Below are 26,836 nucleotides of genomic sequence, written 5' to 3'. Positions count from 1 at the left end.
TTTTGTGAATCTAAGTTTGGCCTCATTGAGGGGCAGTATTTCAATATGAGTAGGAAAATGAGAGTACCCCTAAACATATTTTTTTTAGGGAAAAAAGCACCGGTTGGGTATATGTGCATAATAGTTACCTGTGTAGCTGAAAAGCGGTGATAAATGTGTCTGTGGCATCTACATCCTCCCTTTTTGCCAAATGTCCTCAAGATGGTGCCTGAAAAGAGATCTACATAAATTCTGAGCATCGTTTTTACTAGTTTAAATTAGGCAATGATTAAAACCTTGTTTTAATCTAAAGTGCTATGTATACAAAGAAATTATTTAAAAGTCAGATTGGTAGTTATAGCATTAACAGCAAAGAGAGTCTAATAAGAGACCTCCTATTGCTTGCTTATGTGGTAGTTGCATTGCTATCTAGACGACTTGTACAACTTAATACAATCTCCTTGTATTGCACGGTTCTAAAGTGCACAGCTATAGTGAATGACTTTAGATCAGCCAGCTAGCCTCAAGTAAATCAGTAATGGATGCTCCTGTATGTTCTGAACACCTCTATTTAAGATTTGTGAAGGCTTGACAAATTAAAACGTACTGCTAGTTAATAATCACTAACACAACACAGCTACAAAATTCTTGCTGCTATTAGTTTTCTTTAAAGGTGACCTGTAAAAGTGATGACACAGGGATCACTTTGGCAAGGCAGGGACTTAGTTCTCTTCCTCTCTTGATTCAGCTCATTTATACCTTAACCCCCTATGCACACGCTCTTCACTTTCTTATGCAACAACACTAACAGATCTTGCATATCATCTTTCTTCCTCAAGTGGCTCTGTTTCTTAAGGCTGCCTCTATAAAATCTCTGTGTCCTAGAAAAATTGACAGATGTTCCTTATGTCTGAGACCTTCTTGGCTTTCACTTAACCATTCCCTAGCAGCTGTAAACAAGTCAGACCGTCAGATAGTGGGCAGGCAGGGGGGAAAGGAAATATGGGGAAAGGGTGCTAAAATGGGATATGGAATGGGAGGAAGAAGGGCAGAAGAAGTAGGAAAGGAATAGTTATTTGGGTTTTCTAAATATTTTTTATTTGGGAGAAAAAAAATTGCCCATTAGGGTAAATTGCATCAGGAAATTTTTGTTGCCTTAGAGAGTGATGCAACTTAGTATATTTATTTTACATATATTAAGTAAACAAAGCTTTAAAAAAACCCTCAGTACTTTCAGATTTTTTGTCTCAGTACTTTCATATATTTAATTTGAAATATTTGATGGGGAAATTAAGAGCCCATTTAATGTGGTTTAAATGTTATATTGTGTAAAAATATTCATAAAAATGTAAAATGCTAGCACTTGGATGATTGCCTGAAAAACATTAATTATTACTTTGTAATTGCCAAGCTTCCATAATACTGCAATTGGCATCCATTCTTTGTTAGTATTTTCAGTTTATGGAATTGAAAATTCTCTGGTTAAGGACTACATTTGGTTTCCCCCTTTTCAGTCAGCATTTTTTGTTTTGCATCCCTGAACTGACCACATCCTGTATTTCTTTACTCATTTTAAATGATAAACCATTGTCTTCTAGGTCGTGGTACCCTCTCAGATGAACATGCAGGTGTGATATCTGTTCTAGCCCAGCAAGCAGCCAAACTAACGTCTGATCCAACAGATATTCCTGTAGTGTGCCTCGAATCAGATACTGGGTATGTGTATTTGGAGCTATTACTTACTTTATGACAGGCCCATTGCTTAAGTTGCCTTCTCATATGGATAAATTGGTTAATCCTTGCTGCTCTCTTGAGTTCTGTCTTCCATGTGCATGGTAACTTGTTTGGAAAAAACAGCTTCAATTTCTGATCTTTTGTTCTTGGAATTTGAGCCAACTTGCAAAAGTACTCTTAAGAGTGAAGAAGACACAAAGATCTTAACTAGCCTCAGTTAATGTGTTTTGCCATCAGGCTCTCAGTGTAGCTGGGAAGTAGGTTATTGTTCTTCCTACTTTTCTTAGCTATACTGCTGCACCCTCCTTTGATCATATTGCATGTTGCAAGAGCCTCGTCCTTGTAGTTTCCCCTCTGCTATGGAATAATTTGCTCTCTTCTGCTAATGGGTTGTGGCAAACATAAGAGGAAATAGGATCATCTGTTTAGGATGCTGATATCATGGAATAAATTGAAATATTCTTCCTTGGTGCATGTGGCTTCACTGACTTTGGAGTTCTGTAGGACTAATTTTAGGCTTTAAACATATATACTTATTGAAGCCTTGTAAATACACCTCCCAATTACTAGTCTGCTGGGGTTGGCAGGGGTGAAGAGCTGCATTCTGTGTTGGGCACTGATGAGGGATGGAGTATACCAACCTTTCTCTGCCAGTTCACTCAGTTGCCTACATGAAATGGGTACCAGGCTAGTGCACAAATATAAGGCTGGTTTAAGCCTTATTTTAAGTGTTAAGTTTCTTGTAAGCAGGGGTGTGCTTCCAAGCCTTGTTCCCTCCAGCATGCCACCATGATCACATTTGGAGCCTTCCATGAATTTGAGGGTGAAGGTCTGAGGTGGGAAGCTTCTACTTACAGAGTCTCCCTGTGGATTTAGATCTCCAGTAGCACAGGGCTTTAAACTGTGTATGTGTGGAGCCTCAAAACTTTTGAAGTGCTCTAAAGGTGGTGATGCACCCCAACTCCCATGTTGGTCAACATGTGAGTAGAGCCAATGCCCAAATAGGGCACTGATAAGGTTTACAAGGAAAAAGGTTTAATAAATAATTCTGGGTTTATAGTCTACCTGATTTTGCTACTATTTGAAATAATGGTGATTAAAGAGGTGTCATAAAAATGTCTATAGCTGTATTACAAATGATGACAAGCGAAGAGAATCTATGTGTGATATGAAAAGCAACCGATCTAAAGGCAACAACAGTGGGCTGCAGTTATTTTGGTTAACATTTGGGACTTGTTTCATTCTATGAAAGTGGTGTGTTTAAAAACAAACCTTCTGTTTCTTTCAGCAATATCATGATCCAGAAGCATGATGGCATCACAGTAGCAGTACACAAAATGGCATCTTAACCTTATACATCCACAATACTCCTTGCTCTTCAACATTTATGCACCTTTGTGGACTACTCTTCTACAGATTAATACAGGTTGAATATCCAGTATCACTAGGTAGAACCTAGCTGGATTGGACTGTAAACATTCTCCCAAGTTGGTATGGAATCTTAATTGCTCTGAACTTGTGCCATTTCATATTATCATGTGTGGAATGTTTTCCTGTTAATGGCTGGGGAGAGCACCTTGTCAGGTGGCCCCAATACTCAATAAATCAATAAATAAACAAACTAGAACACACTGCTTGTTCACTACCATTTGACTTAATGTTGTTTTATTTGGTGTGTCTAGCCAGGCAATGACATTCACTTGTCTTAAGAAAATGCAGTTGCTTGGTATACTGAGCTTCCTTCTATGTACAAAACTAACAATCACATATTTAAAAGGGACTTGACCATAATAGTTGCATGACTAATGAGACAAACTGTTTTGTGTCATCTGCTTGTTAGCTGATGGCAGTGTATTAGCTACCATCTGTAAAGCTCTCTCTTCTGAGTTTCTTGAATTCCACTAGCTGATCAAGAGATACACACAGGGTTGATAGTAAACCTGGCTATTTCATGAATCAGGGATAGCTTAGTCAGTAGAGCATGGGACTCTCAGAGTTGCAGGTTCAAGCTCCACGGGCAAACGATTCCTGCATTGCAGGACGTTGGACCAGACGATCCTCGCGGTCCCTTCCAGCTCTACAATTCTTGATTTTATGTTCTAATTCCAGAGACCTATACATCTAGCATTTAGGACATCCTAAGAACGAACAAATCTGAATCCCCTCTGGAGTCCTGAGGACCAATACATTTCAGACCAAACTCTGCCATAGGTTAACTCAATGGAAAGTGTTAATAGAGCCAGAAATGTAACACTAAAAAAAGGCACATGACTACAATGTGTAAGAAAATAGTGCAGGGACTCATGTCAAGTGTGGAATGTGGGGTTTGTGCTCATCAGAACACTCAAGTACAACCTAATCCTAGGATGAAGGGCAGCAGGATAGCCACGACACATAACAGAATCCTTTTCAATCTAGCTTCCATCCCAGTTGAAGTAAAATGTATTAGCTGCTCTAGCGGATTACTATGCCAGAAAATACAAGATGAAGGTGATCCTGTTGATTCTCCTTTCAACCTTTCCTTATTAACCATATTTTCCTGGACCATCTGTCTGGGTTTGGATTTGAAGCTGTCCAGATTGTTCCTACCTGGTAGGGAGGTTCTGGAAAGTGGGTCCCTTGTGGTAGTTGTGTGGAGTATGCCAAGGTTCATCACCCTCTGCTCCCATTTCCCTTTCTAATCTAATCAAGTGTTTCCCAAATTTGGGTCTCCAACTATTTTGGGACTACAACTCCCATCATCCCTGACCACTGGTCCTGCTAGCTAGGGATGATGGGAGGGCCAAGTTTGGAAAACACTGATCCAATTCATGTGTAGTTGACATTCTACACAGGCTCCTTGCTGTTGAGCCTCTGATAGCTGCTTCTGCAGTTTCAAATCATACTCTCCAAGCTTGTGTAAGGATCTTTACCCTATAAAACCGATTATTTGAATAATACGAGTATTCTATCATATGCCTGCACCTGCTTTGAGATGTAATTATAAAATATGCACAGAATCCATACATACCTTGCTCTCTCTCTACAAAAAAATATTGTTTAGTAGATGACATACTTATACCTGTATAGTTGAGAGAGAACATGCTCCCTGTTTAGAATATGGTGCTGTTTATCTATATTCCTTTTATGTATGCATCTCTGCTCATTGTGCAAGTGTTGTGGTAGAAAGGGACTGAAATAGTAGCAACAGTACCATCTAAAGGTAATTACTAATGAGCATATCAAAACAATTATATGATTAAATGCCTTACCTTGTGCATCATACACTGCATGAAAAATACAATCCAACTTGTATTTTGGATGTAACTGCTGTAAAATGAAGTGTTTACCCCAGGGGGATAAATCTTAATCAAATTTCTGTAGTTTTTATTTTAAAAAAACAAGAACACATTTCTAACCTAGAATATTTGAATAAAGAAATTTATTTTTATGGATACTTGTTTAAAGAAGGAAATATCACATATTCCTCAAGATGAAAACCAACCTACCTTTTCATGTGCTAGGGAATATTTTTTATTGTGTAATCTAAAAATCAAATAAATTCATGCAGATGGTGTTATGCTGAGCTATTTCTTTAAAAATAATAATTCAAAGTGAGCCAGGACAAGGGCTTTACCTCCAGGGGCACTGGCTCAATCCACTTGTAGGAAAAAAGACATTGTTTTCGCCAATGATATCAAGACTCTTATAATCAGAGTACAGAGGGCTTCCTCTGAAGCTAGGTTTCAGCTGCTGACCTTCAAACATGCAGGGTTTCTTATTTTAAAGGTACAACGGAGCCATTAAGAGGAAATGGCCAGTGTTTTGACCTGTCACGGTTATTTTGCAATTATTTACTTTCATACCAAAGAACATTGCATAACTAGTCCAAACACACATTTCCTAGTAGGGGTACTGGCACTGTAGGTTCTCTTTATAGCTTCTACAGCTGCAGGCAGGCATTTAAAATGGAACACTGAACAAAAGGGATCGCTCAGTCAGTGGAGCATGAGACTCTTAATCTCAGGATCGTGCCCTATGTTGGGCAAAAGATTCCTGCATTGCAGGAGGTTGAACAGGGGTCAGCAAACTTTCAGCAGGGGACTGTCCCTCAGACCTTGTGGGGGGCCAGACTATATTTTGAAATTTTTTTTTGAATAAATTCCTATGCCCCACAACAGAGGTCAGCAACCTTTTTCAGTCGTGGGCCAGTCCACCATCCCTCAAAACATGTGGTGGGCCGGACAATATTTTTTTTGGGTGGGGGGAGGAAATGAACGAATTCCTATGCCCCACAAATAACCCAGAGATGCATTTTAAATAATAATAATAATAATAATAATTTATTTATACCCCGCCCATCTGGCTGGGCCTCCCCAGCCACTCTGGGCGGCTTCCATAAAAACCAAAAATACAGTAAAATCACACGTTAAAAACTTCCCTGAACAGGGCTGCCTTAAGATGTCTTCTGAATGTCAGGTAGTTGTTTATTGCTTTGACATCTGCTGGAAGGGCGTTCCACAGGGTGGGCGCCACTACCGAGAAGGCCCTCTGCCTGGTTCCATGTAGCTTTGCTTCTCGCAATGAGGGAACCGCCAGAAGGCCCTCGGCGCTGGACCTCAGCGTCCGGGCAGAATGATGGGGGTGGAGACGCTCCTTCAGGTATACTGGACCGAGGCCGTTTAGGGCTTTAAAGGTCAGCATCAACACTTTGAATTGTGCTCGGAAACATACTGGGAGCCAATGTAGGTCTTTCAAGACCGGTGTTATATGGTCTCGGCGGCCGCTCCCAGTCACCAGTCTAACTGCCGCATTCTGGATTAGTTGTAGTTTCCGAGTCACCTTCAAAGGTAGCCCCACGTAGAGTGCATTGCAGTAGTCCAAGCGGGAGATAACCAGAGCATGCACCACTCTGGCGAGACAGTCCGCAGGCAGATAGGGTCTCAGCCTACGTACCAGATGGAGCTGGTAAACAGCTGCCCTGGACACAGATTTGACCTGTGCCTCCATGGACAGCTGTGAGTCCAAAATGACTCCCAGGCTGCGCACCTGGTCCTTCAGGGGCACAGTTACCCCATTCAGGACTAGGGAATCCTCCACACCTGCCCGCCTCCTGTCCCCCAGAAACAGTACTTCTGTCTTGTCAGGATTCAACCTCAATCTGTTAGCCGCCATCCATCCTCCAACCGCCTCCAGACACTCACACAGGACCTTCACTGCCCTCACTGGTTATGATTTAAAAGAGAGGTAGAGCTGGGTATCATCTGCATACTGATGAACACCCAGCCCAAACCTCCTGATGATCTCTCCCAGCGGCTGCATGTAGATGTTGAAAAGCATGGGGGAGAGGACAGAACCCTGAGGCACCCCACAAGTGAGAGCCCAGGGGTCTGAACACTCATCCCCCACCACCACTTTCTGAACACGGCCCAGGAGGAAGGAGCGGAACCACTGTAGGACAGTGCCCCCAGCTCCCAGCCCCTCAAGACGGTCCAGAAGGATGTTATGGTCGATGGTATCAAACGCCGCTGAGAGATCCAGCAGAACTAGGAAACAGCTCTCACCTTTGTCCCTAGCCCGCCGGAGATCATCAACCAGTGCGACCAAGGCAGTTTCAGTCCCATGATGAGGCCTGAATCCCGACTGGAAGGGATCCAAATAAAAGCATACATTCTACTGATGTAAAAACACGCTAATTCCCAGACCGTCCGTGGGCTGGACTGAGAAGGCGACTGGGATGGATCTGGCCCCCAGGCCTTAGTTTGCCTACTCATGAACTAGATGACCCTTGTGGTCCCTCCCGACTCTACAATTAAATGATTCTGTATAAATGAAGCCTGCCTTGATCCTGAACCCTCTAGCAGGAAGGAATTAAGAATGTGGGAGGCATGGCCAGGCTCCTGCCTCTGCTGTTAGCCCACCTTGGTGGGGAGAGGGACCTGAGCAGGGGAAGCTAGTAAATAAGCAGGGCCTAGCAGAAGTTAGCTGAGGCAGCAAGCAGTTGCTTAAAAAGCCTGTGCAGAAGAACAGCAAGTCTTTCTTGTCCTCTTCAACAAGCCTTCTTTTCAGGTGCTTGGGCTGTTCCTTAAACTAATGCCTACTGGATGCCTGAATTTTTTGCTCACCAGGTGTATGCTGAAATCAAGAGTTGAGACCAAAGCACAATTAAGATGAAAGGGAAACCTGGAGTTTGAATTAAAAAGCATGCAAGACATGCTAGAGCCCAGGCTTCAGCAAAGCACTATGGAGACAAGCCTTTTTGTGTTCTTTCCTGCCCAGGATGTACTAGGGTCAATTCAGAAGCCTTTTCCCTGAGAGGCAGCAGTTGTGTGACTCACAATACAGGACAGTTTCTGACATTTACTTCCGAGGCTTCCCTTGTCAAGCAGAAGGATCTTGCTGCAAAAGTCTTAGCTGATAAAAATACCCCTTAACCGCCACAGAGCTTTAAATAAACAAAACCACTCTGATTTTTTTTCTTTTAATTTTGAAGCAGTCAAAAACAACTAGGAAGGCAGTAAAATTAAGAGGTCCATCTTGTTCACTAGGGTGATACCACTGTTTTAGTGTTTAAAAACATTGGGTTAATGTTTAAGTTGAAAAACTGCAGACCGTGTTAAAGCAGCAATGGCAGCTTTTATTTTGAGGGTTTGTCAGCAATGTGGACTATTATCTTTTGGGTGTAAGAGCCCTTTAACAAAGTCAATTGCAGCTACTTGCTGGAGCTCAAATCTGCAGCAGGAATGGAGAGAACAGAGGGTGAGCCAGAAGCTGAAGAAAGCACCAAACAACACGACGGTGCAGAAGCTCCCGATGGAGGCTGGGGGTGGATGATTATGCTTAACTTTTTTCTGGTAAGTAAGAATTGTAACAAAGTCTGTGGAGGTTTGGTTATGGAACGTTGGAAGCTCCCTTATACCGGGCCAGTTCAGTATTCTCTACACTGACTGGTAAAGGCTCTCCAGGGTTTCAGGCAGGAGACACAAGGGATTGAACCTGAGATCTTCTGCATGGGAGACTAATGCTCTGCCACTGAGCTACAGTCCTTCACCTATATGTATATTGCATTTTACGTAAAAGAAAAAAGGGGGTATTTGCACAGGGAATGAGGTCCACACATGAAATAAGACCTTACTGTCGACTTTTCTGGGGTTTCTTAACCCTCCCCACAAATTTATGGGGGTGCAGGGAGTACACAGGGGCAGTGTTCCACTGCACAGGTGGACTTTGTTCCATGCATGCAACCACTTAGTTGAACGCCACTCTGTACATTTTCAGAAGCCACAGAATAAAACTGGGGGCAGCGGGGGACGGGGGGACGGACAGAATTTGAATGCTCAATCCCAAAAAAACATATTAATAGCCAAGAAGAGAAACATTAAGGGGAGGGGTGCACGCCATGCGATTAAATCTCCCACCTAACATTTTACAACCACAGAGTGGTGGGGGAGCCCTCAGACCCAGCAGGGGTCCCAATATTGCCTGTGAGACATTTCCCCAGACCAGACCCATCTAGCCAACACTGGACAACCTATGTAGGCAGGTAAAGACATGGCTGAAAAGGAGCAACCTTGAGCTTAAAAGTCTGCTCCCAATTGCTCCTTGGCAAGTAGGGCTCCCTTTCAGTGCTGGTCTGCACTTACAGGGCTCTCTTACTAAAGCCATTCCCAGTAAGAACTCTCCCCCTTGGGAACTTCCTTGGCAGCCTATGGGACACTTTCAATACTCATGCATAACAAAATTTCCCTTTCAATTTGCCAGGATGGAACTAGACCACCAGCTGCAAATCTGTCTTTCAATGCTTGCTTAAAAGCCATAAATTGAGCACAGTGGATGGGTCAGGGAATGAGAAGTGGAGAGTTGGGAGGGATGTTGCACCATCCATCCCTCTCTTCCTATTCCTCTCCTCCCAGGCTACTTTTTCTCCTAGGTCAGCTAATTTCTGGACTTGGGAAATCTCAATGGAGTTCAGCACCATTTCATTTAGTTTCATATCAACTGTGATTGATCCAAAGTTAAAAGCCATCACAAATTTGCCCAGGGAATAAGAGGTGTTATTCTAAAAATGGAAAATGCTACATTCTGTAGGGCAGGGACAAGTGGCAGCAGGCAATACATGTGCTTCAATTTTACTGGATGTTTTGTTTCTTTTAAGGTAAATGTATCTACAATGGGAACAGCGAAAAACTTTGCCATTTTCTTTGTGGCCTTTCAAGAGCATGTTGGCGGTTCTTCTGAACAAATCAGCTGGATTGGCTCTATCATGTCCTCACTTCGATTCCTAGCAGGTTAGCACAAATACGGTTGAATATGACTTGGTGAAGACATACTTTATTTGAAGAAACACTTTTAGTGGTACTTTTTACACATGTACGGCATTTGTTTGCTGTACCATGGGTTGCTTACAATAAGAAAGAAAAGCCTAAGTAACTACTGTCATTAACCTATGTATACAGCCATCCTGAAAACACTTGAAAGCTTATAAGCATCTAAGACCAAGATGTAAGAACAGACAATGTGTAAATTACTGTTTAGTATAGATGCACATCAATGGCATCCATGTGTCAATATGGTGGCAAAATTCAGGTTTAGGGGAACTACTTCATTTTTTCCTTGAACCCTAAGGTCTCCCCAGTGGAGCAAGGAAGGACATAAACTGCTGCTGGTCTCCCACAAATTGCCCAGATAAACCAGTAGATCCCAGACCACCTTTGGGCCACCCCTGATGTAGCGGATAGTGCCAGACTTAAAATGGGGACACCTGCACTGAAATCTTCACGCTGCCCACAGAACTTACTGGATTAATCACTGTCTGTCAGCCTCATCTATCTCACATAGGATAGAAAGGGGAAATGCCATGCATACGACTCTGAACTCCCTGGAGAAAAGAGGATACACATGTGATAAGTAACTCCACTAATATTAAGGACTACTCTCATCAGCCATGTTGAAGCAAGTTTTTTTTCTCAGCTCTGTTTAGGCAGCAGAAAACATTCTCCTGACAGCTCTATTATAGAGTTTCCAAAAGTTAAGCATAAGCCAGGTTCAATATTCCCTAAAACTGGCAAAAATGCCTACCTCCAAGTCTCTCCTTTTGCCAGTTGTACCCCTTTCCCCAAGCCACCATGAAGCTGTTTTTCTTATCTGTTGCAGCACCACTGGTAACCGTAGTATGTGAAATTATAGGAGAACGACCAGCATCAGTGATTGGGGCTTGCCTGGTTGGAATTGGTTGTCTTATCAGCATATTGGCCACAAACATCCCCTTTCTTTGTGTGTCTATGGGATTCCTGACAGGTGAGCGTACCTTGACCATATGTTTAAAAATCAGCCACAGTAACAGAAAAGTCTAACTGGAAATAGAAAAACTGAGTAACAGTCAGGCTAATGTTGGGTTGGGGGGGGGCTTTTGTTTATTTTTTGCAAAGGCCTTCCCCACCAGAATGAATAATGGTCTCCCTCCACTGCTGAGACACAGGGCCCAACTTAGAAAAAGTTAAGGGAGGTACTCTACCTGTTGGGCTACTGGAGGCACCGACAGGCAAGTGCCCCCTTTCATTCATATGTGCCCCAGTAGGTAGACAAAAATGTTTTGTTGCACATGCCCTCCCCTAAAAAAAAAAAAAAGAATTACATTGAAGAAGGTGAGAAAGACATCATCTGGAGTTTTGTCAGCTCTTAAGATTACTTTTGAAATTGAATATATATATATATATATATATATATATGCTTTCGTAGATTTTCACGGGTACAGGAATGCAGGTTTTGGTGTCCTCGGGTGTCTTCCCGTGTAAAAGTTGGGGTGTCTAGGCGACGTTTCGACGAGGTCTCACTCGTCATCTTCAGGCTGGTGCTTTCGGCTTCATGAGGCTGACAGAAGCCGAAAGCACCAGCCTGAAGATGACGAGTGAGACCTCGTCGAAACGTCGCCTAGACACCCCAACTTTTACACGGGAAGACACCCGAGGACACCAAAACCTGCATATATATATATATATATATATATATATGCTTATTAAAATATAAAGATGTTACATTTTGGGCTGTATTCAACAAAATAGTTCCACTCACTCAATGACTTGAGCCTGTACGACAGAAGCTTCCCTCCCTCTCCTTTCGTTGTGTGGCACCCAAATCTAGGGTTGCCTACCACCCTTTGGATGGGCCCAGAAGGAGCATCTTTCTTATGTGTTTCTTTTCATTTTAGGATTGGGTTTTGCTAGCTTGTATCAGGTAGCAGCTGTGATGATTGTCAAGTACTTCAAGAAACGCCTGGCTCTAGCCAATGCAATCGGCCGTTCAGGAATGGGACTGAGTGTTATACTCACACCATTTGTTCAAGTCCTGATAGAAACGTATGGATGGCAAGGTTGGTAGCTTTCACTCCCCACATTTCATTGTAATTACCACCTTATGTGTATCGGCTTTGAGAGTGGGAAAGGGGAGTGCAACCTTGCTACTCTTATTCAATCTCTCAGTGGCTTTTTATACTATTGACCATGGTATCTTCCTAGTCAGGAAGGCACTTTATTAGTAGATTCATTCCCACCTGCACAGTCAAGTCTAGAGAGTAGCACTGAGGGAGTGTGCTTTGCTCCTTAAAGGAACAAGTGCATAGCTTTGGGGTACTCCTGTGTACATCTTTGTCATTCAAGGCCCAAATCATCTCCATACCAGGAAAACCTTTTGCAAGTGGAAGAAGACTCCTTGGGGAGTCCTGGGAAGGAAGTAGAAAAGCCTCTGATATCTTGCCTTAAAGAATGCCAATTCTCCCAGCATGACTGAAAATTAACTTATTTTAGACCCTCTGAAAGTCACCAAAAGTTCCTTCAGAGGGGGTGCTAATAAAATTTATTAACATTTCTATTTCCCTGTTATTGCAGCAGAATGTCACATCTCAATCTCTGTCTCATCATTTAGGTGCCCTACTGATATATGGTGGTGTGATGTTGAACCTTGTTCCTTCTAGCATGCTACTACGACCGATTAACATGATGAAAAAGAAAGTTGTAAGTATTAAACACGAAGACAAACAAACACCTGTGCACCTAAAAATTGCAGAGACCACTGAAGACAGCCAAGATAAAATTGGCACCACAGAACCGAACAGATCAGATCCCCTCGATCATGAATGCATCAGTATGAACAATCTACAGCATGTTGGACTACAATTAGCCCCAGAAAACGACAAGTGTTCTGAAGTGCCAGAGAACGGGAGCCACAAAAACAAACATCCCAATCGGAATGGGAATCAAAACTGCTTTCCAACAAACAAGGAGGGAAATTCCAAGCCGCAGCCTTTTTCTTGCAAGCAATGCCATGTCGATTTTTCCCAGCTAAAAAACCCTTTCTTCTACATTTTCACATGGTCTTTTCTCTTCAGCCAGCTAGCCTACTTTATCCCCACTTTCCACCTTGCAGCCAGAGCTAAAACACTGGGCATCGAGCCAATGGATACTGCTTACATCATTTCAATGGCTGGTAAGAAAAACTCAACTTTTAAAGTGGCTTTCTTAAGATCTCTGCATGACAGCTTCACTAATAATTCACTTTGGGTGAAGAGAAACTAATTCCTGTAGAAAAGAAATGTAACACAGCTTATGGTTCAACATACAACTCTATTAAAAAACAACAACCCAAAGACCTGTTGTTTTTAAGTATGAAATCAAAATATTAGTTATAAAAAGATCTCATAGCAATACAAGAAAGGATAAAAAAAATTACAACACAACAGAAATGATCCTGGGAAAAATTGAATATGATTTTGGATTAATAAATAGCTCCCTAGAAACACTGACACTGGTGTGCTGCAGCCATCAAGAATGTAAAAGAGTGATGTTAATAGTAAATACAGTACACTGAATAATGGAATATATCTCATCTCTTTGTCTCAAATGTGTGTTTTATATGCCAACTGGTGTGTTTAATCTGCCACCTCATCTATTTTTAAAAAATTGTCTTTATCAACTTCTAAGTAAATTGTTCTGAACAGAATCTGTTCCCCTCCCCATTTGATATTTGTATTATGAAATAAGAAACAAACTCCAGTAATTAAAAAGACTTTATTAAATGAAGCCATTGTCTCCCATTGTAAGACAATGATACATAATAGGGATCAGCAAGTAGAAGTTCCAAGCCCAAAGCCAGTCACCCACCCAAAATACTCCCCTTCCCTCCAGTCTGAAATTTGCCAACCAAAGGCCAAGAGTGGCATATGAAGGGAGTAACATCTGTGGCAAATGTACTTGTCAGCAAGCAATTTTGAGAAGTAGGAGTTGGAGACTTGGGCCCTAACCCAGCAATTGCATGCAACTAAGTGACTGTTTTAAGAAAGCTAGTTACTGAGCAGGGATACAAAATATGAGCCATGCAGACTGAAGCTAATGGCAAATGGCCATAATTTCAAATGTGCAAACTTTCGCTTAACAAAAAATACAAAACACAAAGAAACTGGCTGCATATATACATGTAACCTTCTACATAAACAAGTTTGCTAGACTGCAGCCAGTATACTTTGTTGTAAAATGAAAGGAGGGGAAAAGACAGCCAGGGCTTTGAAAATATTTAGTATTTGTTCATAATATATTTCACAAATGGCATATAACAATCTGGAAATTCCTGAGACACCCCCCCCCCCCCGCCATGGGTAGATTACCAGGATATCACTGTTGGCAACTAGTAGTGATGGAATACAAAATTCTAATGGATGGCACTTACCTTTCAATTAAGCAGATCAACAAATTAGTCCTGAACAAAAACAAAAACAATCAATGTGAGCCACTGATGTTTTCATAAGAATACCAAGTAGTAAGCTAAATTAGAAGTGGCATAAAAAAGACAGAAAGTTTCCTGAGCTGTTTTTATTTTATTTTGGGAGGATATTTTAAAATTGCACAAATAAATACAACTGAGCTATCCTCAATTTTATTGACAAATTAGAAAGATTCTTCTGACAATACTTAATGCATGTTCTTAACTGTTCTTTAAATCAAAAGCCTTTTTTTTAAAAAAAAAAAGGATTAGATCTCGGCAAGGAAATATTAAATGTTAAAGAAATAAAAGGTAGTAAAATAACATTCTTTTTTTCATGTAAACTGCCACCAACCTCTGGGCTTGAAAATTTGAATTTTCACATGTATTTTACAGAAATAAAAGAAGGGTACAAACTCTTTCCTTTCTGTCCTTTTATCTGCGTTTTTCAAAGCTTCTACTACATAAATTCTGTTTGAAAATTCATTATTTTTCTGCTTCCCTTTAGGTATAACAGAGACAGTCAGCCTTTTGCTCTCTGGTTGGATTGCAGATCAGAACTGGATCAAGAAGTATCATTACCACAAGATGTACCTCATTTTTTGTGGTGTCACTAACCTGCTGTGTCCTCTTGCTACAACCTTCCCATTACTTATGACCTATTCTGTAGGCTTTGCCATTTTCAGTGGTGGATACCTGGCTCTGATACTTCCTGTACTGGTAAGCAGAAGAAAGCAATTAATTATCAAAAGGCTAATAGCAAAGCAATCCAGAATTATTATAAAGCACAGACCATCCAAAACTTTCACCTACTTCAGTACACAGAGGATAAACCAGAAAATTAAAAATGCTTTGAACATGATATACCTGAGGCTCCATTTATACATAGGAGACATGAGAGAGAAAACCTTACAGATGCTCTGAAGATCTATTTGATTGAACCCAATGCATTTTGAGTCTGTGATTCTTCCTTCAAAGCATTAAATAAACAAGTCTTCTGTACAGCCTCAGAACCAAACTACATATGACTTTTATCACATTTTTGAAAGTGTGCTTAATTGAACCCCTTTGACTTGAGCGGGGGGGGGGGGGGGGGTCGGTTGTAGGGCTTTGATATGAAACGTTCTCCCAGTCTAGATTGCCCTCTCCTCTCCCTGCTGAAAATCGTCCCCTTCCTATTCATCTCCTCTAATTTCAGATTGATTAAACTTGTGGTAGCCAATCTTTTTAGCAAGCATGTCACAGGTCTAAAATATGAGACTGTTCCATTCTACTGCAAGCTACATACATTTATAGTCCACTGTGCCTTGGGTTGGTTTGACCTCATATACTGAGCTGGGGAGAATGCAGTGGTACAACACTGGATAAACAGGGAGGAGTAGAGATATGACTCTAGTCCAGGTATGGGGAACTTCCAACTCACAGAACAATTTGACCCTAATTTGCTCTGTGCAGTCATTTCCCCCAAACCTCACCCACCTGATATTATACATGGGGCCAGGAGTGTGGGATAGGTAAACATATGGTTGTGATCTGGAACTTAAAGTGTGCTTCAGGTTGTTCCTCATCAAACAAGGCTTGCTGACAGGAAGCTCATTTGAAGTTGTACGTCTGCTGCATGTGTAGTTTATGTACCTGTAAATGGACATTTTTCTTCTGTAGACTGGCCTTGTAGATAGCTTTGCCTGTCTGCGGCAGAAAAGTCTCCATCTGTAGGTGCAGTTTGAATCCAAACAGAATCTGCAAATGAAAAAAGTGAGACTCACTGTGGGCACCAAGAAGCTCATTGGGGCTGACAGTGAGCTCTTTTGAAGTTGTCACCTGACATTACCATAAGGGAGTCAGGTGTCAAAGTAGACCTTGGGGTATGTGAAGGGTCAGGATGTAGCCCTCTGGGTGGAAAAGGTTTGCCACACCCGCTCAAGTCTATGCCAGAGAAAGACCCATGTTCCTATCACATCACATAAGCCTCTACTGGCTTTTCACTTACCGGCCAGGAGCAAGTTTCTTGCTCAATATCTAAAGGGAATTGCCGATGATACGATTGAAGCCAAACTGAGATATCTACTAATTGATGACCTCCTAAGATCACTCATGGTTGCCAGATTCTTGATCAGCGTCCTATCCCTAAAGAAGAGAAATGGACTCCTGTGTGGCTCGGATAATCCCTTTAAACCATGATCTATGTTTTAGGATGTATTTAGGTGATATCACCATTGATATCCATGATTAATTTATGAGCAGAGGGCAATGTTTAGGTTACAAATTTATTGTAATGTATGATGGTGGTCTTTGTTTTTGTTTTGCTTGGTTTCTGTTCATCTTTTGTAAGTTTTGGCGATTTTAAATTTGGAGGTTTAAGTATATTATGTTGGTATGGGAAACTGTCGTGTGACGGGCCAATGGCCGTAATAAAGATCAATCCAATCCAATCCTCTACTGGCTGTGCCAGAGATTGGTCACCTATTGCTTAATTGCAGAGGCTACATGGTTTATTTTTATTATTAACTTTAAAAATGTATTTCTAAACATGCAAATGAAGGGAACATGCAAACTGTTTTCAAAATGGGGGACAATGTGTTGAAAATATTTATAAAATATATAAATAACACTGATTGCTTCAACAGGTAGAGTTTGTAGGAGCCTCCAGATTCCACAGTGCTTTGGGACATGCCTCATTCATTGCTGGCCTTGCAGTCCTCGCTGGACCTCCTATTGCAGGTAACTTAAAACAACCTCTTCCTTCCATTGAAAGAGTGCTAGAATTCCTTTCTTGTCAAAAGCAAGGCTGAGTAAAATCTGTATCCAACAAGGTCACTGCACAAACTGAATGACCTCCACTCATGCCACAGAACTTCCCTTCCCTCTCCTCCTCCAGTTGCTTCCCCTCCACATCCCCTGATATCTGCTCTGATTCCCCCCCCCCCCAGCAGATTTGAAAGGGTGCAGGGAGTCCACTAGGAGAGGAGAAGGAAGGGGAAATTCAGTTGCACGAATGTTAAGTTGTTCCACTCACACAATGACTTCACTGGATTCAACCCCAATTCCATATTGGGTTTTCCCCTCCAAAACACTATCAACCTATTTATGGACTTTTATTCATTTTATAGTAAAAGTCAGCACACAAAAAAAGGTTTTCCTTAACCCTGTTCAAGGTGTATGTGGAAAAGGAAAATAAAGCATGCATTTGTGTTTTTAATCCTTCCTCTTGCCTGTGGGGTACAAGCTCTCTAGAAGGGGGGGGGGGGGAATCCTTAGGAATTAACAGTAAACTGTTGCCCACCCACAAGGGAAATAAGCAGCAGCAACTGTGTAGCACCATCTGTTTAAATGTTAAACAATCTCATATCCTTCCACTTCCTCCGTTTCCTTTTTGTCTATTGTAAAGCCCCTTGAGAAAGCAACCTCTCCTCACCTTTGTGAAACGCCAGGTACATGGATAATGCAATATAAATAAGGAAAAATATTGCTCACGGTTGCTGCAGGCTGGGCATTTGCTTCCTACCTTCTTTCTTCACAGCCCTGGCCCTCTCTCGCTCTCACGGTCTTCCCTAGACTGTCTATTCCAGGGGTGGTCAGAGTAGTGTCCTCTGGGTGTTGAGCTGCAGCTCCCATCGTCACTGATCACTGGCCACACTGGCTGAGGCTGATAGGAGTTGGGAGTTCAACAACGTCTGGAGGGAATTGTGTTGATTATCCCCATGGACTAGCCTTTTCCCTACTTTGTCTTTCCCTTTTCTGTGTAGAGTCCTCTGGAATAGAATTAATGGGCACATTAGGATAAATTATAATCATGGAATAAGGCCCTAAATCCCGCCTCACAGCCCCATGTGATTAAGGGTTACTTTGCCTCATTCCCCTGGAAAAAAAATGAATACATCTCTAGCATGTAACTGACACACCAGTAAAAGGAACATATGTAGCTGTTAGCCAAGCAGGTTGCAGCAGCATAGGAAGCAGCCAGGAACAAAATGACAGATAATCCAGAAAAGCTGGGGGGGGGGGGGGAAATAACCTCTCTATTCAGACATTGACAGTTCAAAATCCCTTGCATGCCTATTGAGATGTAAGCCCCACTGAATTCAATGAGGCTGGAATCCTTTTTTTAAAAGAAGAATGGAAGGCAAACAAACTTTCACATCTACTTTCCTGCTAGGTCTTGCCAGCAAGGTGAGAGAAAAAGTGGAGGAGCACTCTCACTGTGCCAGCTATAGGGCTGACAGTTTCCTCCCTAGATTGAAAGGGTGTCAGGGAACTAAAAAGGATTTGGATCCAATTTTTCCCTTGGTTTGCTCCCAAAACCCTGCAGTGGTTTCCATAGCAGCAAGAAGTAGGCACCCCATGTTGGCTCTCCCTTTCTGCCCTCACAGGGACTAGAGGAATACAAGGCCCCTTTTCTGTGACATTCAATGTACTTCACTTGTTTGATTTTTAAGGTGGTACAGACCCATTCAAAACCAGAAATACAATTTTCCCAAAGGTTATAAAGTCCCACGAACGCTACACCAGATTATAGAAACCTTGTCGTGTCATCTCTAAATAGAAAGTAAACAATTATCTGGGGCAATGGACTATGAAGCATTTTCTAAGAAGAAAGCAATGCAGTTAGCCACAGTTTGCTATCAGAAAATGCTCTGGGAACCTGTTGGAGGGCATTGCAACCTAACAAATATACACACTTAATGATATCACAGCATCACACACCAAGTGAGATTTAGCAAAAGGACTAAATACAAGAAAGAAAACAAAGGCACCTTGTTGCCCTCTGAGCAGCCTGCATGTGATAGAGGGAGAAAGAGAAAGGGGGAGGGGAAGAAAAGAGAAAATAAATCCCATTTGCCCAGGCAACCAGCCAATGCTGGCTTGTCCTATAACGCTGGCAAATTTCATTGCCAACTAGGAGAGACTTTCACCTCAAGCTGTCTTTAGTCCTGCATGACTGGGTGAGAATGTGGATGGGGAAGCACACCTACAACCCCACATTCACATTCCTGGAACTGGGTAATTTCACATTTCCTGTGGTAGTGTTCGTGTTGTGGAACCACGTGCCCTCTGAGTTCAGGAAAATGCCAAAGTTAATGTCATTTTGGCAACTTCTAAAAACACATTTGTGCTCCCAGGCCTTTGCTTGTGCCTCATCTCCAGGAAGCTGCTATGCCTTTTAACTCTGCCCCGAGTTGCCTGCTTTGTGTGTGATTTTAGTCTTCAATCTGTTTTTCAAAATGGCTAGATGTTGCCTCAGGACTTATGTAGCAGGCAGAACTGAAAATATAAAATGGAAGTTGAAAGGATGGCCAAATCCCTTCAGTAACCTTGGAGCTTGTTTAAAACCACTGTAACAGAAACTCAGATAAAATGTTCATTCCCTTTCTAACCTGTGGCATACAAGTCCAACAGGCTACTAGCATGGTTAAACAACAGTGTGAAGAAAAAGGCAACTTGGTGCCCTCCAAATGTTGTTAACTACAACACCCACCATCCCTGAACATTGGTCATGCTGCCTGGGGCTGATGGGAGCTCTAGTCCAGTAGCAACTGAAGGGTACTATACTGGCTACCTGCACTTTTAAAAGCGAAATACTTGCCCTAATGAGGAAAATAAATAACACAAGGTTGGGGCGGGGGAATCAAGTAACAAGAAAGCAAACAATTAAAGCAATGAAGAGGAAACTCCTAAAGGCATGAGCAAAAGATGTATTTAAATGCAACAAGTGCAGGAAACCTACCAGGGAGACACAGTACCTTAATGAAAGGCGTAAAAAAATTACTGAATGAGGGAGACTGCAGAGGCTAAACAGAATCTTTGCATCACTAGTCACTGTGGTAGTAGTTGCAATCAGAATCTATTGTTATCCTGGAGGGCATCTGAGGTGCTGTGTCAATACTGGCATCAAATGAAGATGTTTAAAGCTAACTGACAAATTACAAATTAACAAGTCACTGGAGCGCAACCCAGTCACATTACCTGAGAGTTCTTAAAAGAAAGAACATGAAATTACTGAACACGTACGTATTGGTCACTGATAGTACTCCTTTTACTAGCACTTTCAAGGTGGCTAATTGTGTGTGTGTGTGTGTGTGTGTGTGTGAGAGAGAGAGAGAGAGAGAGAGAGAGAGAGAGAGAGAGAGAGAATATCAAGTTAAAAGACTAAAATCAATTAGAATTATTTGGGTCAAAAGCAGCAGATAGGAGAAATCATACAGCCATTATAGTGTCACAAAAGGCAAAGTAAACTTAGCTTGAGATAAGGGGGTGATCTGAAATGCTAACATGGTTAAAGAACAGGAAGGCGAGAGTAGTTCTCACAATGGAGCAGTGGGGTTCTCAAAGGATGTGTGTTGAGGCCAATGCTATTTAACTTCATAAACCTGGAGCCAAGGGTGAGCAATGGAGCTGTCAGGACTGTGGATAACACAAAATTACTCAGAGTAGTGAAACACAGGTTGTGATGAACTCTAGAAAGATCTCTCTAAACTGGGCAAATGACTAACAGAAGAATAGCAAAGGCAATTCTGAGTTAGTGCAAAACTTCTTATACACAGCAATGGGGTCTTAACTGAAACTAATGAGGGAAAAATGCATTTGCTTGAGTGCACAGCTCACTGAAAATGTCAGCTCAGGACACAGTAGCAATAAAACATGAAATATTATTAGGAGAAGAACTAAAACAGTCACTGTCTCTGTCTTTGGTATAAATCTAGTGTGGCAGCATTTGCATTATCGTGTACAATTCAAAAAGGACTGGAAAGGGTACAAAGAACAACAACTGAAATGATAGGGGACTGGATAAACTTCCCTAAAATAAAGATTTAAGGCTTTAAGGTGTTTTAGTTTGGTGGGAGAAGTTGACTATGGTGTGGCATAAAAGGTTTATAAAATTATGCATGGTGTAGAGGAAGTTGATAAAAAAGTAATTATTTCATGGAGTCAATCAGAAAAATGGACACACAGTAGATTCAGAAGGGAGTACTCTTTCACATAATGGGTAAGACTGCAATCCTACGCACACTTTCCTGGAAAAAAGCCCCATGAAACACAGTAAGACTTATTTCCAAAGTAAACCAGCATAGAACTGCACAGAAAAACTAGATTCATAAAACTCCATCAGCAACTATTAGCCTTGATAGCTAAATGGAGCCTGCCTCTGAATGCCAATTGGCCCCTGAATGGAGTAGATCTACTTGTATGTGGAAGCACCCCGTGAATGGAAATCTGTATAAACAGTCCTCTACTGGGAGTTCATTTCAGAATACCTTGAAACAGACATGTATTCCAGTGAAGAAAAAAAGAGTGGGCCCTCTGGTGGCACATTTTAAGAACACCTTGGCAGAGGACAAAAATATTGCTCAGAGGAAAACTGGTAGAGTTACTTAAAAAAGGCCACAGGGATTTATTTATTTGTATGTATAGTGCACCAATCAGATATCACAAAGTAAGAGCATATCTCATCTGATTGCTGTGTGGCCAGACTGGTGTTTGTTTCATGCTCCAAAATGTATTGTACAACAAATGCTTTGGGTGGGACAAAATTAATCTTGAGTATTGTACTGTGGACGTCTATAGTCTTGCAGAATAAACATTTAAACTCTCATCTATTTTCCTTGGACCTTCTATATAAGCTCTGCAATAGTAATGTTGAGGGGAAATGAAGTGATATTCAACTGAAATATCAAAAACTTAAGTAACTGAACTCTGATTCCCTCCTACAGGTTGGCTACATGATTACACTCAGACATATGCTTACTCCTTCATTTTTGCGGGCAGCTGTTACCTTGTTTCTTCCCTTTCACTATTCCTTGCACCGGTAGCCCAAAAATGGAGGCAAGAAAAAAGCTGAACTGACTACATAAGCAAGCAAAATTCTGCAGCGATTGGAAGAAGCCATATCATGTAACATTTATAACAGTTTGTTGACTATGTAATAAAAAGAAATAAATTAAAGGACTTTTCCAAAGATATCCTTTTGAAGGATATCCTGGTATCCTTAAGGATATCCTGGTATCCTTAACATACCAGTGTGATAGTAAATTTATATACTATGAAAACTGAAATTAAGTATACCTTCAAATCCTGAACATACAACTGAATGCCTCTGCCATAAAACCGAGTTTTTAACACATTGTTAGGTACAAACAAAATTGAAAGAAATATTTATAATAGCCAAGTCTAACAAGCCTGGTATCCCATGCCTTCCCAATGTCCCAAAACACAGAAAAAGCTAACTCACCTCTGAAGGTCCAAATACTAGCAACCTAAAAGTGTGAAAGAGGTCACTACTTAAAGAGTAAGCAGAAAACCCAAGGAGGAAAAGCTGCTTAAGGGGATGAAAGACATTTAACAGCAAATGTCCTCCTCCCGCCTCCGAAAGTGAATTCCATTTCAACAGTAATTTGCGAAATACAAACTGTCTTCAGAATCTGGACAGAAGACAACACTGCTGGCTCTCACTACACCGTCTCCTAGAAAGGATTAGAGAGTAAGTTAACCATAGGCATCAGGTTTTAAATTTTATCAAGTACCATATATTGGTGCAACAGACCTTTTCATTACAGAATATGGTATATTGGCCTTTTAGGTTATGTTAAAAGTGGTTTAATGGGGAGGATAATAGTTTGAGAATGAACAAGCTTCCATATGTAAACCTGTAATTCTATATGCTACAGGAAAGCATCTTTTCCTATACTGAAAAGGAAACAAGGGCCAGAAAAAGATCAACGATCACGTCACTTCTGATGACCTACAGGGGCTATCACACAAAATGAACAAGGAAATCTCTCAACAGTCCCCTTAATTTGTTTAGTTCACAGGTTACAAATGCCGAGAGTCATTTCTGATCATCACACACATGTTTTGCTGCATGTATATAAACACACAAATCACCACTTCTTGGCATATACTTAAGACTGAGACACACGTTTCGTATTCTATGGGAAGGGACCATAGCTCAGAAGTGAAGCACATGCTTTTCATGCAGAAGGTCTAGATTCAATACCTCACATTTCCAATGTTAAAAGTAAAAAAGTAGGTGATTCAGTGGCAGGGGAAATCTCTGCCTAAGACACTACCAATCAGAGCACACAGCACAAGGCATCAGGGACAAGAGTATCACCTGGTGTGAGGTAGTTTCCTACCTATCAGTAGCAGTGATTATAAAATGTAATAATTCTTATATCAAATATAAATCCATGTTCTTTCATGTAGGAAGTTTGTAACATGTCAAGCGGCTCCATGTGAGAACATTTTTTCCAGGCAGCAAGAATGAAGTATCCACTTGCTAATCACCCTTGTGAATACCCCACCAGCAAATACCCACTTGATGGCAACAATGGAATATCTATCCTTGTACATAATGCTGCTACTCAAATGGAATGGGATGCACAGAGAGAATTACCATTTGTATTTAACTTCATGCAGGCCTTTAAAACTTCTTAGCCATGAGGGTGAACTGACCAAAATGTGAGGTATTAAATGTGAAGTATTAAACCCTGTAAGGTGGCACAAGCCAATAATATGGTGCATATTTTAGCAGGCAACTCCAGCTAAAAATCTAATGTTTCCCTACAGTGGCTTGTCACACACTTGACAATCTGCTTTCCCAGTTCCAGACACTAGTTTTATCGCGGCCAAGTGGATCACCATTCATGATGGGTGGGCTGGGTTTGACTTGCGAAGTCTTTCACTGTACAGCCTGGTAACAGACAGCACTATAATAGATGGCCTGCTGATCTTAGTTTCATTTGAGTTGGACTGATTAACTATGCTACTACAGATGTTTCAGTAAAATAATGGAACGAGATGAACAGAGAAACATGCAAATCCAACAAAGATATGAAGGAAATTGGGATCATTCATATTTACCTAGACACTTTGCAGTTAAGTTTGCAGGCCAGATCTGAAGGTGCTTCTACTAAATAGAGGTAGAGTGGTGTTGGACTGCAGACAAAAAGATATAGAAGGGAACCCCATCACCAGCAATCCCAAGTTGGGCAGACCTGTCCAGCAAAGAAGAACAATTCCTGATATGTACCATCTGTATGGACAGTTTCACAAGGACACCAAAACAGATATCCATTTTATTCCATCAGTGGGCTGCTACCATGTTTACTAGAAATATATGTTCCAGGGAAATGCACTGATTCCAGATTTTCAACATCAGCATGGCAATGTGAAAACTAATTAGGCCAAAAATCTTGCTTTATCTCAAAAGCATCCTATACCTGCCACCTAAACATTAAGTCGCACTAAGATGCAAAAGCAGTCTAGTTTCTGTTGTTCATGTTTATGTACAGATACACACTTCTTTACTTTGGGTGATAGCTCATTTGCTAGCTATTTTCAGGGCTGTGTGTAGCCCATGCATCCATGGAATCATCAGCTCCCTGTCCTCACCAGAATGTGTATGTGTGCATGAAAATAGATCAGCTGTTTTTCATATATCTGCTGCAAATAGATACACAATGTGCTGTCAACTACACCATAATGTTGTATTGGTCACCCTTTTTCTGTACACTGCTTCACTTTGGGGGAGTTGTGTAGACATCTGTCATTAAAGATGACAAACATTCCACAACTAGTTTAAAAAGCCATCTCTTTCTTGGCAACTTCCTTTTCAAATGTATTTTCTTGTGCATTTATTCACTGTAGACATCATGCTAATTGATCTGATGTGCAGCTGACTAATGCTAGAACTCAGCTACTTTACAATCTTAAGTCCCCAAGACTTCATCTTTTGCTATAGTGCAACTCATGTACAAACATCTGTACAGAAATAATGGTATATAATCCATATCATTTCAGCAAAACAAAAGCCTGCAACCTCCAGACAAAGAACCATGTAAGAACTGAAAATGAGTAGAGATTGCATGCTACTGATGGTGGTAGGTAGAACAAGGAAATTCTTCTATATGAAGCAGCAGGAGGGGAGGATGCTACCTGGTTATTCTCACATGTTTTGCTGTATTTTAAAACATTAGCATCATTTTCCCCCTTGGTTCTTCAGTATTTCAAAAGCCTCAAATCCTATTTTTTCTAATAAAAAGTTAAAGGTATATTCATAAACAATGGACAAGATTTTCTATATTTGTGCTGCAGACAAGACAGGCCTTAGTAGACTATGCCCTGCCATTTCTTAATTATGTCTACTGATTTCATGTCTACTGATTTCATCTGGAAGAATGTTAACTGCACAGTGGCTTCTCTTACTTTGCATACTTCTGCTTCTGAAAGTCACTGCAGCCATAATACCTTGATCTATAAATCTCTGCTTTTCCCTTCAAAGCCTTAATCGTACGTCTGCCGTGACATTAACTATTGTTACTAACCAAACACCCTTTTAACTCTGGTCTTGCAAAACTGCTTCAACCCGCTTAACAGGGAATCTCACTGGCCTCATTTTAACAATGGTTAAGGTTGATGAAGACATTGTGGCAAAGTGGATTTACAGTAGAGAAGGGACCAACATTACACTGACAGGTGCGTAATTTCCTGGATCTCCTCCTGTATCTTGTTTTATAAATTGGCTGTTACATTGGTTATCTTCCAATCCAGTGCTTAAGGAGGACAAGTTTAGTGAAACGAGGTGGTAGGTAAGTAGGTTAGTTTAATAACAGTGGGGTAAGAAAAGAAGCACACAGGAATCCTACAAGTGCAACTAACTTTTGGTACGTAAACGGAAGTTTCATTGATATGTCTTAGCACTGGTGTCACTGAATGTATTCCTGAATTTTCTGGAGTCAGCAGGATGGAGAGTGAAACAGACACCCCAAAACAGTCAGTTAAATGTTAATACAACCAAGCTCTCCAGAAAGAGAAAGCACCCTGTGTGAAGAGGGCGAAGTTTTGTGACTGGCAGCTCCAGTTTCCATTTAGGGCTTACTCATGAGTGCTTTTGCGAGTGATGTATCTGAACAATTCCACCAATCTTCATTGTTGTTTGCTAGTTCACTTTTAGAAACAGTAATTATTTTACTACTTAGTTATTAAATTTCTATACAGCCCTTCATCCAAAGATCACAAAGGAGTTTATGGTGATGTTTTGGTGGTTGCTTTTTGTCCTACGTTATCTAAACCAGGGTTGGGGGACCTCTGGCCCTCCTGTGTCCCCAACTCCCATTAGCTCCAGCCAGCATGGCCTACTGCCAAGAATGACAGGCATGTTAGTCAAACATCTGGAGGGCCACAGGTTCCCCATCCAATCTTATTCCAATCCCAACCAGTCATTCCCTATATCCAGAAAAATCATTCTCAAAATCATTCCGTAATTCCCCAACAAATCGCTTGTGCTCTTATTTTTCAGTTCACTTACTGTATCTTTCTCATTATTCATATTAGTGGGGCATTTATTATTGCGAGGCAGGGCCATAGCTCACTGGAAACGCTGCTCCTTTAATGAAAA

At 41.2% G+C, this 26,836-nt stretch overlaps 3 protein-coding genes across 3 annotated transcripts in view; 2 read left to right on the top strand and 1 right to left on the bottom strand.

Annotated features, from left to right (window-relative positions):
• The first annotated feature begins 1,540 nt into the window (after positions 1-1,540).
• LAMTOR5 (late endosomal/lysosomal adaptor, MAPK and MTOR activator 5) lies at positions 1,541-3,344 on the top strand. The gene is made up of 2 exons (XM_083745261.1): positions 1,541-1,695; positions 3,002-3,344. The coding sequence occupies exons 1-2, from the start codon at positions 1,556-1,558 to the stop codon at positions 3,060-3,062; spliced, it is 201 nt and encodes a 66-aa protein (XP_083601387.1). The 5' UTR covers positions 1,541-1,555; the 3' UTR covers positions 3,063-3,344.
• A 2,708-nt stretch (positions 3,345-6,052) lies between these two features.
• SLC6A17 (solute carrier family 6 member 17) overlaps positions 6,053-26,836 on the bottom strand; it is a 151,837-nt gene continuing 131,053 nt past the window's right edge. The window contains exon 13 of the transcript XR_014565797.1: positions 6,053-6,077. The gene's annotated coding sequence lies outside the window, so the exon portion shown is untranslated. The remainder of the gene's footprint in view (positions 6,078-26,836) is intronic.
• On the top strand, positions 7,355-22,405 carry SLC16A4 (solute carrier family 16 member 4). The gene is made up of 8 exons (XM_083745211.1): positions 7,355-8,546; positions 9,848-9,980; positions 10,846-10,989; positions 11,900-12,061; positions 12,613-13,173; positions 14,951-15,162; positions 17,070-17,163; positions 22,152-22,405. Exons 1-8 carry the CDS (start codon positions 8,436-8,438, stop codon positions 22,277-22,279), a joined length of 1,545 nt encoding a protein of 514 aa, XP_083601337.1. The 5' UTR covers positions 7,355-8,435; the 3' UTR covers positions 22,280-22,405.

The sequence above is a fragment of the Podarcis gaigeae genome (genome assembly GCF_964106915.1).
Source record: "Podarcis gaigeae genome assembly, chromosome: 6".
In the NCBI taxonomy this organism is placed as follows: Eukaryota; Metazoa; Chordata; class Lepidosauria; order Squamata; family Lacertidae; genus Podarcis; species Podarcis gaigeae.
Note: the sequence above shows the minus strand (reverse complement) of the source record. Positions and strands in the feature narration are given on the sequence as shown.